The 16101-nt window shown below is 39.8% G+C and overlaps 1 protein-coding gene across 2 annotated transcripts in view; it reads right to left on the reverse strand.

Moving 5' to 3' along the window:
• Positions 1-149: 149 nt before the first annotated feature.
• The window catches only part of LOC106789446 (plexin-A4), a 161979-nt gene continuing 146027 nt past the window's right edge, over positions 150-16101 (reverse strand). For both annotated transcript variants that reach the window (XM_014753641.1, XM_014753642.1), the window contains 9 exons: positions 4902-5633; positions 4705-4830; positions 4149-4610; positions 2387-4065; positions 2078-2291; positions 1778-1961; positions 980-1690; positions 759-904; positions 150-643 (listed from right to left, as the gene is read on the reverse strand). In XM_014753641.1, coding sequence (XP_014609127.1) covers positions 470-643; positions 759-904; positions 980-1690; positions 1778-1961; positions 2078-2291; positions 2387-4065; positions 4149-4610; positions 4705-4830; positions 4902-5633 — 4428 coding nt within the window. In that variant the 3' untranslated portion in view covers positions 150-469. The remainder of the gene's footprint in view (positions 644-758; positions 905-979; positions 1691-1777; positions 1962-2077; positions 2292-2386; positions 4066-4148; positions 4611-4704; positions 4831-4901; positions 5634-16101) is intronic.

The raw sequence follows: 16101 nt of genomic DNA on the forward strand, positions 1-16101 counted from the left end.
ATTCTCTTTTATTTTATTATTATTATTATTATTTCTTATTATTTCTTATTATTATTATTATTATTATTATTATTATTATTATTATTATTATTATTTTTATTAATAATATAATTATTATTTTGTTGTTGTTGCATTTGTATTTGAAGTTCCTTGAACTTGAGCATTCGTAGAGTTCGCGATACGTTCTCGATCGTAAACCCGTTTAGTTTTCTTCCGCAAAAGCTTAATGGTCGTTCGCACGAAGAAAATTCGAGGCACGATCGATCCGATCTCACTGTAGGCCAGTTCTTCCTCTTCTTTATTGATAAACTGTTTTTTACTTCCCTCTCTCTCTCTCTTTCTCGCATTTTCCTTTCTTTTTTCTTGTTTTCTGTGTTCAAAGAACAAGAACGGCTAATCTTGAACGCGTTCAACAAGGTAACTCCTGACGAGCGGGCTTCGACGTATGTTTCATCGAATTCATGGTGCATCAGGGGTTGTCCGCTGCCATTATATTGTGGACCTGCTCGAGCTTGTACGCTAATCTTTGCTTCTGCGAGAACTCGTCTTCCTCCAAAGTAACTATCAGTTGTTCGTTGTATTTACCCGCGTATGTGTAAAGTTCGTATAGGGCACAATTTGTGTTGAATTCCGTTGTATGTAACTGCGAGAGAAAAGAATATTTATTTGTCTATAAAATAGAATCGATTTATATTGAGAATAATAAAAATGAAAAAAAGGGAAAAAATATTCAAAGGAAATAGGAATTTGAGCAATACCCTCGATTCTTCGGCAAGCATAGCGTTCATGTCTTGGTCAGATATGGCTGGCATGACTTTGATATCCGAGTAGTAACGTTCTACCCACTCTTTGTACACTGGAATGTCTTTCGCATAAAGTAATTTCGAACTCGGGGAGTCCTTACCTACGAAAAGATAGACAAATTATTATACAGTGAATTCTCCTATGAAGTGAAAGAAAAAATGAGCGTTTGACAAACCTAATCTATGATCCGACGTGGAACAACTGTCCATAAAGGTCTGTGCCACAACGGATAAACACGAGTCGACTATATTCGATTTATGTATGTCAAAGATGAAATTTGGATTTTTAATTAGATTAACCCAAAACCTTAGAGGCAAGGAATTACTCTTCCATGTGTGGACCACTTCGGGGTCGGATATGCCATGTTGAAGCGCTTGGTCGTCCATAAAGTCGAACATATATTTAATAGCAAGAGGAAGCGCCGATCCTCGATGGGCGGTGCTAAATATAGTCTCGAAAAGATCGTCTACGAATTTCTGGAGAGTACCCTTGGTAGCGAGTAACCTCGTCAGATAGATCTCAGAGACCATTTTGTTACCACGATCACCTTCCTTTCGTGCATCCGTATCGTGATGTTTCACCAGATGCCAACACTTCATACCGCCGTCATGATTTTGATTCAATGGCGACGTTGCACGCGAAAGTGGCGGACTCGCCGAACTGAATTTACTGAGATTCAGCGTCTCGTATTTGTGAGATTTATCCGTCTTTTCGGACAGGATCGAAAGATTGTAGATGGACGATTGCTTAGAAACTAAATTTAACGAGGCCGAGTCTGGTACCCTGTAATGATTCAAAGTATTTCGTTTTTTCCATTCTCCTTCCGTCTTAGTCGTCGTGTCCTCGTCGTATAGGATCAGTCTGCCAGATGCTCCGGTTCGCCATTCTTAACATTGAAGGGAGAGAGAGTTATTACACAGTAGTACATACGCATGAGATTGAAAAAGGAGACGAGAAGAGAGGACAATCTTACCGAGATCTAAATCATCTTTCCTGGGTCTTTGGCTGTAAGGCGTAGCTCTGTAAATGGTATCCAATGCCTTCTCTTTAACTTGAGATATCGTGTCGCAGTCGAGAACCTTAACAGGTACGTTCTCCGTATTTGGATCGATTCCACCAACGTAGGCAGTTTGTTGCGATATGGAGACGTAAACGGTCTAAAGAAGAATAACAAGAAGGAAAAAAAAGTTAAGCCGATTGATGGAATCCTTCGAAATCTATACTCGTGATCTATCTGATAATATGAACGGGGAAAAGAGTATGGTGTTTTTACCATTGGCTTAAAGTCGATAGACTGCCTGATCAATTTCTCTTCGGACAAGGAGTAACGTGCTTCGGACGTGATGGCATCGACCGGACCTTTGTCGACTTGCTGCTTTACAGCTCGGAAGAGTACGTAGAGGGGCTCGCCAGCACATTCGCGCATAAATTTGTACAAGAGGAAGGTGAACCAAGCTGACAACATCTTTTCCGCAACGCTTTCCGTTCTAATGGGAGGAAAAAAAGGTGTGTCAATTAGTAACTACATTTATTAATAATAATATAACAAACTTTACGATGCAGACTTGAATTATTATCTCACCTTCTCAAAAACAATTTCGGATGGCTCTTTCCCTCCGTACACTTCTCGATGAGATCCGCTAAAAGGGTTTTTAAAATATCCGTGCAATATTCCATCTTGCTTTGAAGCGTGACCATGATGAGACTAGCCACGTTAACTCTGTCCCTCATCGAAAAGTATCGATTACTTTCCAAAGTTCTTACGAAAAGTAAAAGAAAGGTCTTGTTCATGATTAATTGGCCAAACAAACGTAAACCTTTCTCTTTGCGTACCAATTCCGGTCTGTCCCATTGAAGTACCGGGCTGTTGTCGTCGCTTGGGAAGAGTATCATCATAGCATAAGTGCGATAATCGAGGAAGGGTATACCACCGCTGGTTAAATCGCCGGTCAGATCAGTCATCTCCGTTTGTAATTCGGCAAAGGCTTCCTTACATTCGGCGGCTACGCGAAGCTCTAGAATATCCATTTGTTCTTGCATGTTCTTCAAAACTCTGTTACTCTCCGTCGATTTACGTCTATATGCTATAAGGAATGCTATGAAGACGAATACTAGTATTATGATCGCAGCTATGACACCGATGAGGGCTGGCTTTGATAGCGGACCATTCAAGCCAGCTGGCAAAGCATAACTGAGCTTTCCAATGTTATAACGAAGCGTACCGCCTACGATCACTATCACCTCTGGCAATTCTTGCTTATTAGGAAGTCCTTCGGAGTCCAACGCCGGTGGTTGGGTCAATGGTGGTCGACAGGTCAATTGTTGCCTCGACAAGGAGGTTACGTTGCAGAAGGAATTACCAATTTGTACTATAACGTCGGACTCTTGACAAGCTCGATCCAGATGTTGACCGTTGATCGTGAGGTAATCGCTCTTGTAGTACTTCACCTCCTCGTCGAAGGGGTCGTAAATCGGATTCGGATAGAGAAGGAATGAATTGAAACCGTGCTGCGTGAGATTCTGTACAACGGTTACGTTATCCATTCTAAAACCGTATTCCAAGGGTTGAGGTTTTTCAGCATCTAAGATCACGTTTTCAGGGATTTCAATCGTAGGTGACTTGCACGTCATACTTTCCTGACTGATCACTTTGCATTCCGACACGAACATCTTTTCATCGTAATACACGTACATTTGCGGGCTTTGAATGTAGCCTAGATTTTTTCCAGTAACCGAGATCTTTATACCACCGGCTGGTATACCCTTGGGTATCTTTACCTGACCCTCCACCCCACTCTCGACGCTTTTGATCGTCGGATCATCTACGTACTCGAAGTAACCATCGTAAAGACGGTGGCCGCCGTCAAAGGTCATGTTCAACTTGCCGCTTCTCTTCTTGTCGCTGGCAGTGGTCACGCAAAGGGCTTCGTTAGGTTCTGTGCTTATTATCGAACAAGGAAGCTTGTCGATGTAGGCACGAATTTTGCTACCAGCGTTCATATATTGACCAGTTATTTTGATTACAGTTCCGCCGCTCAACGGTCCATACTTGGGTGTTATAGAAATGATTTTTGGATCTACGAACTCGTAATCGGTCGTCGACTTGCCCGTGAAATCCTCGATTTTGACTATCACAGGACCTCGCCTGTCTTTTAGGTCACCGGGACCATCGACGCGACAGATTATTTGTTTCGTACGGATGTATAAATTTTCGTACGGTTGGCACACTATTCCCGCGACCGTCACTCCAGTGTAGATGTCCTGACAAAATTTAACATATAACGGATTAGATTCCCATTCACACGATAATATACTTTCTGCAATAAATACAACATTCGTAATACCGTGAATACTTTTCCAAGATTGATACCACGTATCGTAATGTTGGTGTTACCCTCCCATGGTCCCATTTGCGGCTCGAACGAATGTATCACCGGATTTGGACAAGTTTGATTTCTATCCAGCCACGGACCGGTACCACGATCGCACTGATCCTTGACCTCGCATTTGTCCGAAAACTGACACCATCCGCAGCCATATTTCTGTGCCAGGGCTAAACACATACCGCAGTTGTCCGCCATATCGCGACATCTGTATATCACCAAGTGGATGTTGTCCGGATTATCCAAAGGTTTCGAGCCACCCCAGATTACCGCAAATGGTACGGTGATATTCGCAGCACGGGAAGTGTAGGAAAATTCTGTCTCATCGCAGTAAATCGTGTCAGCTAGGAGTCTCGCGTTTACGCTGGTCACTCGACCTTCGATATTGAATTGACAAACGAATCGTGTTTGAATGATGAATTGCTGAAAATATATATTTTAATTATGAACTTGTCACAACGTTAATGTATCATCTATCTGAGTCAAAAAAATTCATAGTTGAACTATAACTACTCACCCCTATGATATGTACTTTCACTCGTATAGCTTTCTTGATACCGGAGGACACAAGAATCTCTTGCGAGTCCGTAGAATTGATAGTCGGACAGAAACCTGGTCCACTTCTATAACTTGGGCCCATTCTCTACGAAAGCGAATACATCATGGAGAATTTGACAAATATACATGGAAAATGAAATTCGATTCGGTACTTACGTTAACACCAGTGACGAGTATATCGTTGCGACAATTCTCAGCCGTATCGTGAGTACATCTGTGCCCATCGACGCACCAATCGCAAGGGAAATCCGATGATACGCATTGAGTGCAAGAACTATAAGTGTTGCAATCGAAAAACGTGAAATCGGTTGCAACGAGATCAGGCCCATTGGTCATTCGGACCGAAAGTTTAGCAGTAAAGTGATGTTTCCCAGGTGGTATGGACGGCAAGAGATCGGTTCTCGGGGTAGTGCAATTAACTCCGTATGGTTTTCTCGAAGCATTGGTTATCAACGTTTTATCCAATGCCGAGAAAGCGCAAAGAAATTGGCCCGATAAAGTTGGAAGATTATCGATCACCAATTCTAAAGTCCTTGCCGTTGTACGCTGCAGTTGATCCGGTGTTACCGATGTTATTGTAGTACATCTACCACTTTTGTAAGGTATCCAATAAAGTGGATCTTTAGCGGCATCTTGACAGTCGCTTCGTAAATTGCACTTATTCTCCAACGAACACCAACCACAGTAAGGATCCTTCGCACCCAAGCAATCCCAGCAAGTCTTGTAAACCGAACACTCCTGCACTTTGACCTTCGAGACTGTCTGCCTTGTGAGTACGTACAGGTGCATTAGTTGCGAGTCGAAGAGCAAGTCCGGGTTCACGGGTGAATCAGGGTCGATCTCCAGGTCGCCATACTCCAGGGCTAAACTCGAACTCTCCACCACCACCTGTGAAACAGAACGATATACGAGTCATTTACTTTTTTTCCCGTGCACGATCGAGAGATTGGATCGAGATATTCATTTGCTTTTATTCTCAGTTCATCGTTCTGCCTGTCAAACTAATTGACTCGATTTCATACGAGCAAATCTCAAAAGGGGAAAGACAAAAACTTAAGATTCCTATTTGCGTGGCGACATAATCGCGGGCTGAAATGAAATCTTGTCATGCGACACCGTTATTTATTTGCCTGAATTGTCTGAAATTGTTCGGAGTAGGTATTTTTCGAGGTAGACTATCCCTTTCCTCCCCTCGTACTTTCTTTTTCATTTACGTTAGGAAGAGACGTCGTGTCATAACGACTACTTCTCGTCTCTCTTCACAATCCAGGTGCATCGTCGCAGTGCTTCATTTCCTTGGACTTTACCGCGAGATTCTCATTCGTGGTCGCGGTTAAAAGGGGGATGGCTGGAGCGAGAGGTGGGGTTGCTACATAGGAGGCTAAGAGGAGAGGGTTGCAAATTAAATCTCGGAGAGCGGACAAGTCTCTCTCTCTCTCTTCGTGTTTCCAAGATGACGACAGAAGAGAGACGATTCCGTGGTTTTTCCTTCTCTCCCTATTTCACCATCTTTCTTCCGTCTTTTTCTTCTATATACTAGGTAGAATTACTCGTGATTTTAATAAAAAGGTCAGACCGCTTCTTACCTGAATGATAATGACAGTAATCTATGAGGGTACCGGTATCAAACAACGCAACAACTCACGACACCCATTCTTCTTCTTCTTCTTGGTGTTTTCTTTTAAGAAATAAATATATACGAGGAACAAATTTTCAAATTGACCACATTGTACGGATTTGCAAAGACTCGAATATGTCATTTTCTTTTTGAAATATAATTTACAAAATAATTTTACGGGTGCTTTAGATGATAAATTCTCAATTCTTTGTCCAAACCTACAAACACATTTTTTCAACGCGCGATCGTCGATAATTATAATTTGGAAAATAAATTTGTTTGGCGTTATTTTATTATTTGATTTCGTTTTCGTTGGAACGTTAATTATAGTTGGGCAAAAGACGGATTAAATCGAAATACGAGACTCTGAGCGAAGTAATGCCACACAAGTCTGATCGATTCTAAAGTTGTAGTTTTCTAAACTGACGCGAAACAAAGAGCGAAGAGGAAACGAAACGGACGGTGATGGAAAATTCTTGAAGAAAAAACAAGGATGGAGTTGCTCTCATCGGTCAGAGACGATATAGTTCAGTCTTTCCTTTTATTTCATTTGATTTGATTTTATTTTCTTTCTTGGTACGCGCGTTTCCTGATCCAGAACGAAACTACATTTGGCGAGAACCTATGAGTTTTATTACATCACGAGAACTCGCTTTTAACTTACTTCATTTATTTTTTATCCACAACTTTTTATTCGTTCGAAAAGTATTGAATTTGTTCTTTTCCATAAAAAAGAAAACAAAAATTGTGTGTTTACTTAATTAATAATAATTATTATATGCGGAGTTATTTTATCGGATTGAATCGATGCGTCGGAATTTTCTCAATATTTTATATTTAAATAAACAAAGTATTATTTTATGAACAATTCTGATATTGCTTGTTAGCCGAGACCAATTCCACTACAGTAGAGAGGTAAGGGTAAATATTCATCAGAATTTCATAGAAATATATTGAACGTACGATCTCGATCCGCTTAATTGCGAATACAAATTTTTTCTCTTTATTTCGCGTTGAAAAATAAAGAGTTCATTTTGCGATATCATGGAGCGATTTAGAAGGAAGAAAAAAGATCAAACAAAAAGTCAAGTTCATCTTTTTCTTCTTCTTCTTCTTCTTCTTATACTTGTACTTTTTCGGTAGCTTCTCTGGTTGCATTCTCCGTGGTAGAGAATAACGAGGATGATTAGTATCGCGGCGCCATCCTGCCGGTTAATCGTGCTATCCGTCGAGTAAAGAAAACTTCGGTAGTTTCGTCTCCTTATCCCGTGTTGTGCGTTCGGTGAACGTGCTTGTAAACTTCGTGTCCTCGTCGAAGTAAAGTAGAGAGAGAGAGAGAGAGAGAGAGAGAGAGAGTACACAAGATGAGAACGTGAACGTGGACGTGGACGTAGACGTGGAGAGGGGCAAGAGGGTAAGGAGTACCTTCTCGGTGAACCTGCACGTTACACACAAAGCTTCTTAATGGCCATACCGAGGCTCCGTCGAGGCTCCGTCGAGGCGGAGGTTATATCTAGGGTCACAAATACTTGCGAGCAAAAGGAAGGGTAGGAGCTGCTGCTGTTGCTGCTTCTGCCATTGCTGGATGGAGGGAGGAGTAAAGAAGGAGAAAAACCACTGGAAGCTTCGGGATGAAAGAAATATGATGACGACGATGAGGATGATCATGCTGATGAAGCTGCCGATGATAATGATGAGGATAATAATAATGACGATCAGGATGATGATGGTGGCGAAACTAATCAAGCCAATATTTTTTCTACCTTTCTTGCCTTTGTCATCGAGAGAATCAACACGTACAAGATCGTACAAGATGTAGGTATAGAAAATAATAATTGCAAAGCTATTAAGATAGATAGAGAGAGAGAGAGAGAGAGAGAGAGAGAGAGAGAGAGAGAGAGAGAGAAAGAGAGAGAGAGAAGTAAAGATAGGTGAATGTCTTAATTACTTGCTTCTTGTTATTGTACTTATCTCTCTCTTTCGTTATCTTGTTCTCGGTGTCCCTTTTTTTACGATCTTAAGTAGACACACGGTGCTCGGATTTGGTACATTTACCGTAGCATATGAGAGAGAGAGAGAGAGAGAGAGAGAGAGAGAGAGAGAGAGAGAGAGAGAGAAAAGATAAGCAAACTGCTGGGGTAAAACGCATAATTCGCAAACACGACTGTACGGAGTGACAGAGAAACCCATATTATCAAGATAAACACCGATTGACCTGTTAATTAGGTAAATCCTGATATTTGAATATTTACCGTGTAAATGATGATCTATAGAATTATAGCGTAGCGACGTGGAACGATTCTATCCTATGTTTATATATTGTGTGATTTCCCCTTTGTCGTTACGATCATTTGGAGATAACGTCAACAGCGTTATCGAACGACTGGTGCGCGCGTTTCCAAGAGCTGATCATTCTATCGCAATCAGTATTGTCAAAGCAAATATTTCTATTAGATTGCGAGATATTTTAATAGAAATAAAAAATATAAAACACAAAATTCCAGTGAAAAATGATATTATTTTCATTGATTATTTCAATCGAAAAAGGTGGTACCTTAAACTATGGATCTCAATGGGCAAAGCCATGGCACGTTCTCGCGTTCCATCAAAATATTTTGTGCATTCGTGACAGGCCAATGCTGTGAGGATAGATAGGAAAAGAGAGAGAAAGAGTAGGTGCATGTTCCTTCTACGTATTACGTATTTATATACATATGTACGTATCTTGCAATGGCTTTTCGATCGAGAAACGAGGACGATCATCCTTACCTTTTCTATATCTTCGCAGTGTTATTCGTGCAAAATGAAAAAGTACGTGACTTTTGGGTGATATTATTGGATGCCACAGCTGCTACGATAAAATTCAAAGAAAATGTGCTCGAAAATAAGAAGTGGAAAGTTTTAAATGAAAATCCGAACGAAGTAAGTATATGTAGGGGGAGATAAAAATTTAGTTCGAGCTAAAGATTAGATAGTTGCATTTTTATCTAAATTTTCGGGAAACAATATCGCATCGATGCCATACAAAGGATTTCCATTCTTTTCGCTGTGTGTACTATGTTACACCTAACCACACAGTTTTATCATGGATATATATAGATATTTACCAGGGGGAGGAGACTGGGTGAGATTAGAATAGGGAAATAAAAAAAAAAAAAAGGTAAAAAGATTCGTGGACTATCGTGTTCGGTATTGAAACGACAATGCAAGCTATTTTTTTCGTGCGTGCTAGTCGATATTCGCGCACATTGTTATATCCAGCTATGTTCGTTTTGCGATTGAGGTTTACACTCTTGCATATACATATATACATATACCACATATATATATAGGAGAACGGTGGAAAACAATGCCAGAATATGGAGTGATTTTTAAATATTCTTTTTTCCTTCATATACGAGTACACGATATTCCTACCATCTTCTTTTTTTTCTAAAAAAACCACTTGAAAGAAAAAAAAAGAAAGGGAGGAATGGAATCGTAGAAACGAAAGCATTGTAAATTTGATTCGTTCGAAAGATGGGAGGGGGTATAGACCGAAAGAGGAAAAAGAAAGAAAAAATACATAGTCCGTACTTTATCGAGTGGAATACATAGACACAGGGTAGGAAAAGTTGTTCCTTTTTTCCGAGCTTGTTCGTCCCGTTTTTCCTCATCTTCTCGAAACACCGGCATCCGCTCCGTTTCGTTGCGGACGAAAGAATCGTTTTCCTTTCTAACGTCACATTTGAGATTAATTGCTATTGAATCATCGAGCGAGTCGCCATCGAGAAAGAGAGAAAAAAAAATAACTCTCTTACTTGGCGAACGCTAATTAAACTACGCGGCGGCCTTGATGATCGCTTCGACGAGAGCTTGGAAATAGAAAGGGAGAGAGAATAGTACTGAACAAGATCGAGAGTGAAATTAATACAATCGACATTTTTTCAACGCGAGCCAATTAATTCGAAACTTCGACTTGACTCTTCGAACGGCGAAGGCATGGGGGAGAGGGCTGCTGGTCGCTCGATGGAAAAGGGATTTCGAGGAAAAAAAATGAAAAAGAATAGACATAATGAGAGAGAAAGAGGGGGGGGGGGAGAACTGGAGGAGGAGGTCCTTCTTTCAGAGTGGAAGCTAATCGGATCTTTTTTATTTCCTCCATTTTTTCTCCTACTTCTTCTACTTCTTCTTCTTTTTGTTTTTCCTCGTCTCCCTAATAAATCGTACTTTACTTCGCATTCGTCCTCTCGATCTGAAACTAACGAGTTCAGGAGGAAAAGGAAGGGCTGTCGATACTGACCTCTCCTTTCATCGGGTCTTCTCTCCGAGAAAGAGAGAGAAAGAGTTGAAACGCGTCAGTACCAGTCTGTGCTAACGTCGATGCAAATCGTTTCCGAACGAGTTTCCAGCGAGTTTCGTTGTACATACCGAGAGAGAGAGAGAGAGAGAGAGAGAGAGAGAGAGAGAGAGCTAAGAGGAAAATTTATTGGTTCTGTTAAAAGCCGTGGCGTGACTTCGAATTAACGCTCTCTCTCTCTCTCTCTCTCTCTCTCTCTCTTTCTATCTCGCAACTTTATTTATTTTTATTGTTTCCAAAGAGAGAAAATATACACGTAGCAAGGACCAAAAGTTTCCAAGCGATTCTTAAAATCAATTACTCTTTGTAGGATATACTTTCTAAGCTAATTCCTGCTTTTTGTTTTAGATCGTAAAACTGCAAGCCTTATTACGAGTCCGAAAAGTTTCGGAAAAAGATTAATTGATTTTTAAAATCACCCAAGTAGTACTTACTCTTTTCGCCTACCCTGTAGTTTGTATATATATAAGTACCTATATATTCGCAGCGAGTTCGAGTTGTAATGCTCGCATTCGTTACAGAGTGAAAAGCGATGCGGAAAACGTGATTAGAAATTAGCAACACAGTTCTATCTATCCGCGTTGATCGACGAAGTTTGCCTTCCACCATTTATCCTCGGAATTTATCAAAGGCTTGAAAACGAGCTTTAACGAGTTCGTCCGTTCGTTCGTTCGTTCGTTCTAAATCTGATCTATCGGATCGAGATCGATGCAAGGACCACGACCTGTCGATTGTTCTCGACCAGTTTAAACTCTCCCGAGTGGCATTTTGCAAATGAAACCGACGAACGAGTTAACGCCAGACTTTTCTAAACGACCGTCCTGTATTTATAGACTCCCAACTTGAAAGAAAACCTACACTTATACGCGCTAACGTCTTTTCTATCTTTTTATTCGACTTCCGCGATTAACGCTTGGTACACACGTGCAAAGCCTCAGGGCCGACACTCTCAAACTATGCGTACATAAGAGTAAATAGGTATCAAACGTTTATCCTTCTACCTTTACACTATTCTCTTTCTCCTTTTCTCAACAGCGTGTAACGCGAAGGATTCACCCAAACAGGAGAAACTATTTGCATAGGACCTTATCCTTCGATGATGCAAAAGTAAATAATTACTTATCGTAATCCGTTTGTCTTCGGGATCTTCTCGATAATACGATTGATTACCACGCCGCCCAATTTTTCTTTTATTTTTATCTCTTTATACAAATTTCTTAATTCGAAATTTCATTCAAATTATGATCTTTCATTCCGGTTAGAATACTAAATATGTAATTACTTAAAATGAAACGATTAAAATGGAAAACGAATTTTCGTCATTTAATTCGCGTTTTCGCAATCTCTCGCTCGCATTATCTCGAAAGCGACTTACGTTAGTCAAAGATGAAGTATCGTGAATTATTTCTCTTTAAACTCTTATACTCGAAGACGATTCTACTAGGCGTTCCATAAAAGCAGAATCATATTCCTCTCTAATAGCGGTACTACCTTCTAAATCTATGAAATACGTTTGCTCTTCTAACTTCTATCTACGACTTTATGTTCTTCCTCTTCATTTTACTTATTCCTTCCTTTCAAATCTCCGAGTCGTTTGTGTTCTCTTTCGAGTTCTTAACGTTGGTATGTATTTTGATGAAAAATTAAATACATTGATCTTGGTTACAGATTTGTTTCTTTAAAGGAAGGAAGTTTTTTTTATTTTAATTCGTCGTCGAGAGAGTAAATATTGGAAGGCTCGCGTGTATGAATGTTTAAGTATATTCGCCAAATCGAATAAAAAGATGTTGAAAAGGCGGAAAAGAAATCTAAAAGGTAGAAAAAGATAGGGGAAACGTTTTTGGTTAGAATTTATCGTAATTGCATCGCCTAGCGAACAATCCTATCTCCTAGATTCTCTATCACTTCTATTCTCCTTGGTAGTAGTAGCTGTTTCAGAGACTATTCTCATTCCGTTGTACGTTTCCATTCGGCACGACTGAAACAACCGACAGGGATATTGCCTGTTTCTCCGTTGTTCGCACTCCTCTTCGTCCGGTACTTTTCGATGATTCTCACAAGCGTATCTACCAACCCTCTTATGCTCCTGCGCTTTTACGTTCACCCCACATAAATATGCTTCCTCTATTGCCCATTACCCTTTAACTGGAAGGTTCTGATGACCCAATGACGTAGGCATTCGCCAAATCGGAAAAAGTACACACGTTTGTTAGGTGTTCGTTCAATTTTCCAAGCTTCCAAGCGGGCACGTACATCTACGTATATGCGGGTATTCAATGAATTATTATCTCTCGTTCCGTTGCATAACAAAAAAATACAAGTAAATAAAGGATCGCGCCATGCTGTCAAGTGATTAATCGTTCACCAATTCGATTCGCTACGTTCGATAATCGGCAAAGGAATGCGCCTGTTCTCGCTTTAGTTCGTACCAGTTAAATCCGCTCGAAAACAACAGCCGTCGCTTTTAATGACGACGTTTAAAGTCGCCGCTTATCATAATTAATTGCCGAGAAATTGGATACGTGTGTTGTAACGCGTTTTTAAAAGCTTCATTGATTTTCTGTCCTGAATCTAGTCGTGGATTATATTACGACTTACTTTTTATGCGATGGGAAAATTTATAGTTGTTTCTCATTTTTTAGAAGAAAAAACTTATGTAACGAGATTTTTTTTTTCCTTTTCATTTACCTCAATAAGCCGGTTTTTTACATCGTTATTACACTTTTCTCATTAAACTGTCTAAGCTTTCCACTTATATATATATACGCACCAACGTTTTTCTATAAAGAAACAATCAATAACTTATAGAAAATGTTTATTTTTTATTTTACGATAATTGAAAAATAAAAAGAAGTTTAAAAAAGTTTTCTGCTAATAACTTGGGAGGAAAAATGAGTTGCTACGCTATTGCTGGAAAAGAGACGATGCAGGTGTCGCGAGAGAGAGAGAGAGAGAGAAAGAGAGAGAGAGAGAGAGAGAGAGAGAGAGAGAGAGAGAGAGAGAAAGAGAGGGAAGTAAGAGGGGAATAAGAGGGAAAGAAGAGGGTTAACGGTAAAGTGCAACTATCGATTTCGTCCAAAGATTTACGATTAAAAGCGTGCTTTACGCATGCCTCGCGCCAATTATGTCGGCCACGTTGCTTCTTCGCCCTCAGGCCTCTTTCGACCCTCTCTTATCCATTTCTCTTCCTCTTCCTCTTCCGTAAATTAAAATTTCTCGCCTCGCCGATAAGCTAGAGTTTCTTCGTGTGCAAGTACGCATACATACATACATTTACGTGTACAAACGTTTATCAAATTACGGTAGATGTAAACGAGTGTAAGAAGAAAAAGAAGAAGAAGAAGAAAAAAAGAAGAATCCTAATGATAAAAATGAACTATCAAAGTTTGTTAGATAAAGAAAGGAAAAAGAAAAATTGGAACATTCTTGAAAAATAAAAGAAACCCGCGAACGTGCCCAAACTGCATAGATAGTGGGGGAGAATCGAGCGTGCCGAGTGGTAATTAGCGTCCGAAGAGTTATCGTACTTGCTTGCTTCCTTGCTTCTGGTTCCAAAAACAAGAAAAAAAAAGAAGAAGAATGAAGAATTAGGAAGAAAAGTTGGAAAACTTTTCCGCGAAGTTGCTAGCATCGAGTTGAACAAGTGTACCCCTTCTTCACACGTTCGCTCCTTTCTTTTATTCGTGCTTCTTCGTCGTAAAATACGAACGAGTCCTTCAAAAATGTGCGAAGCCAACGATAAGAACAAGTACGAGAAAAAGAAGAAGAAGAAGAAAAAATAAAGATAAGATAAGAAAAAGTAAAAATGAAAGTAATGCGAATAATTCGAAATGAAGTTAGAAATACACGTAATGCGATTAAACAAAAAAGAAAAGAGAGAGGGAAGGAAAGAGAAATCCCTTAGCGATTATTGATCGTTCGGATAGAGTAGCTCGAAGCTAAAACGAGATTCGCGTTTACGTTAAGAGATTAATACTTTCGATTCGATAGAGATAAATACGTTAGTGAATATTGACTGGATGGCTAACTAAGGGTCTTTCTGCCGCCTTCACACACACATACACAGTTTTCCTCCTTCGAGCTTTTAAATAAAATCAAATCGAATTAAAGAAACTAAGATAACGTTATTTCCCTTTAAAAAATCTTGTTCTATCTGTCAAGTTGGTACAAAGTACTTTCTCGTAAAGGAAGGAAGAAACATTTCAAAGAGGAAAGGTAGAAATAGATGTTGAGCACGTGTTTTCTTCTTCCCTTCTTTAAATTGCATCTTCTATCTACATACGTAGAAGGTAAAAGGGAGAAAGAGGGAAAGGAGAGGTTTCGTAAATAATTTAACCATTTGCGAGAAAACAGTAAAGTAGTCGATGCATCGATGTGAATGCAACGCGACCGTGATGAAGACGAGGACGAGCCCGGAGGGGGCTACCAAGGAGGGGGCTACCTAGGAGAGCCGTCTCGCTCGAGTGCCTGAAACTTTGGCAGGCTTGCCTTTTTATCCCTAGACCAGACGTAAAAGGGCGTACTTCTGCATTCTATGCAACTCGATATATAGTCTCGACGAGAAGTTGAAAAATCCCTCGCTTGGCACTCCAAATGGGCGCGGTTTCCATTATCATGTTCTCTTCAACGACTAAATGTTACCAACCAAAAAATGAGGGATCGAATATTTCGAAATAAAACAAGACGATGATTTAGTAAAAGATGATCATTATTGTCGCGATTAAAAACAAGACGTTCAAACGACACGTTCATCTAAAAAAACGATAAAGTGTTTGAATTATTAACACCGTCCATTCTAATTTCACTTAATTGAGGTAAATCTAAAATGTAAAAGTGGAAATTCGTGTGCGGATTGGTTTATCAAAGTGTCGCAAAAGACAGAGAAATGTATGAAGTCGAAGGCAAAGTAAAATGCAAATTTGGATTGGTACGAGCCCCTCCTCTATATCTTTGCACGCATTTCTGTGTTCCTTTCGTGTAATGTTTCTCCGAGTTCGTTGCCGTTCTATGGTAATCGCGTGAAGGGTTAGGAAAAGGAAGGAACGAGGAAGAGAGCAAAGGAATGGGGAAAAGAGATTGAAGGAAGAAAAAGAAAAAAAATGCTAGCGAATCGATCGAAGCTCTTTGAAAATTTTACACAATCCGAGACTTTTTTCTATTGCATCTTCTATCTCTATCTATCTATCATCTATCATCTATCTATCTCTTGTATCCGTTTATATAAGAAAGAGAGAGAGACGTTTTTTAATCCATCACAGGAATGTCCTTCGAAGAGCCAAAATGAAATGAAATGAAAATAGCGAAGACGAAGTAGCGAATGTTCTATCCGTTCAACTTCTTTCTCTCCTTCTCTCCTTCATCATCTTCTAAAAAACTACGAAAGAAACTTTTAAGGAGAA

Source organism: Polistes canadensis, unplaced genomic scaffold (genome assembly GCF_001313835.1).
Source record: "Polistes canadensis isolate GaletaPanama2010 unplaced genomic scaffold, ASM131383v1 scaffold_183, whole genome shotgun sequence".
NCBI lineage: Eukaryota > Metazoa > Arthropoda > Insecta > Hymenoptera > Vespidae > Polistes > Polistes canadensis.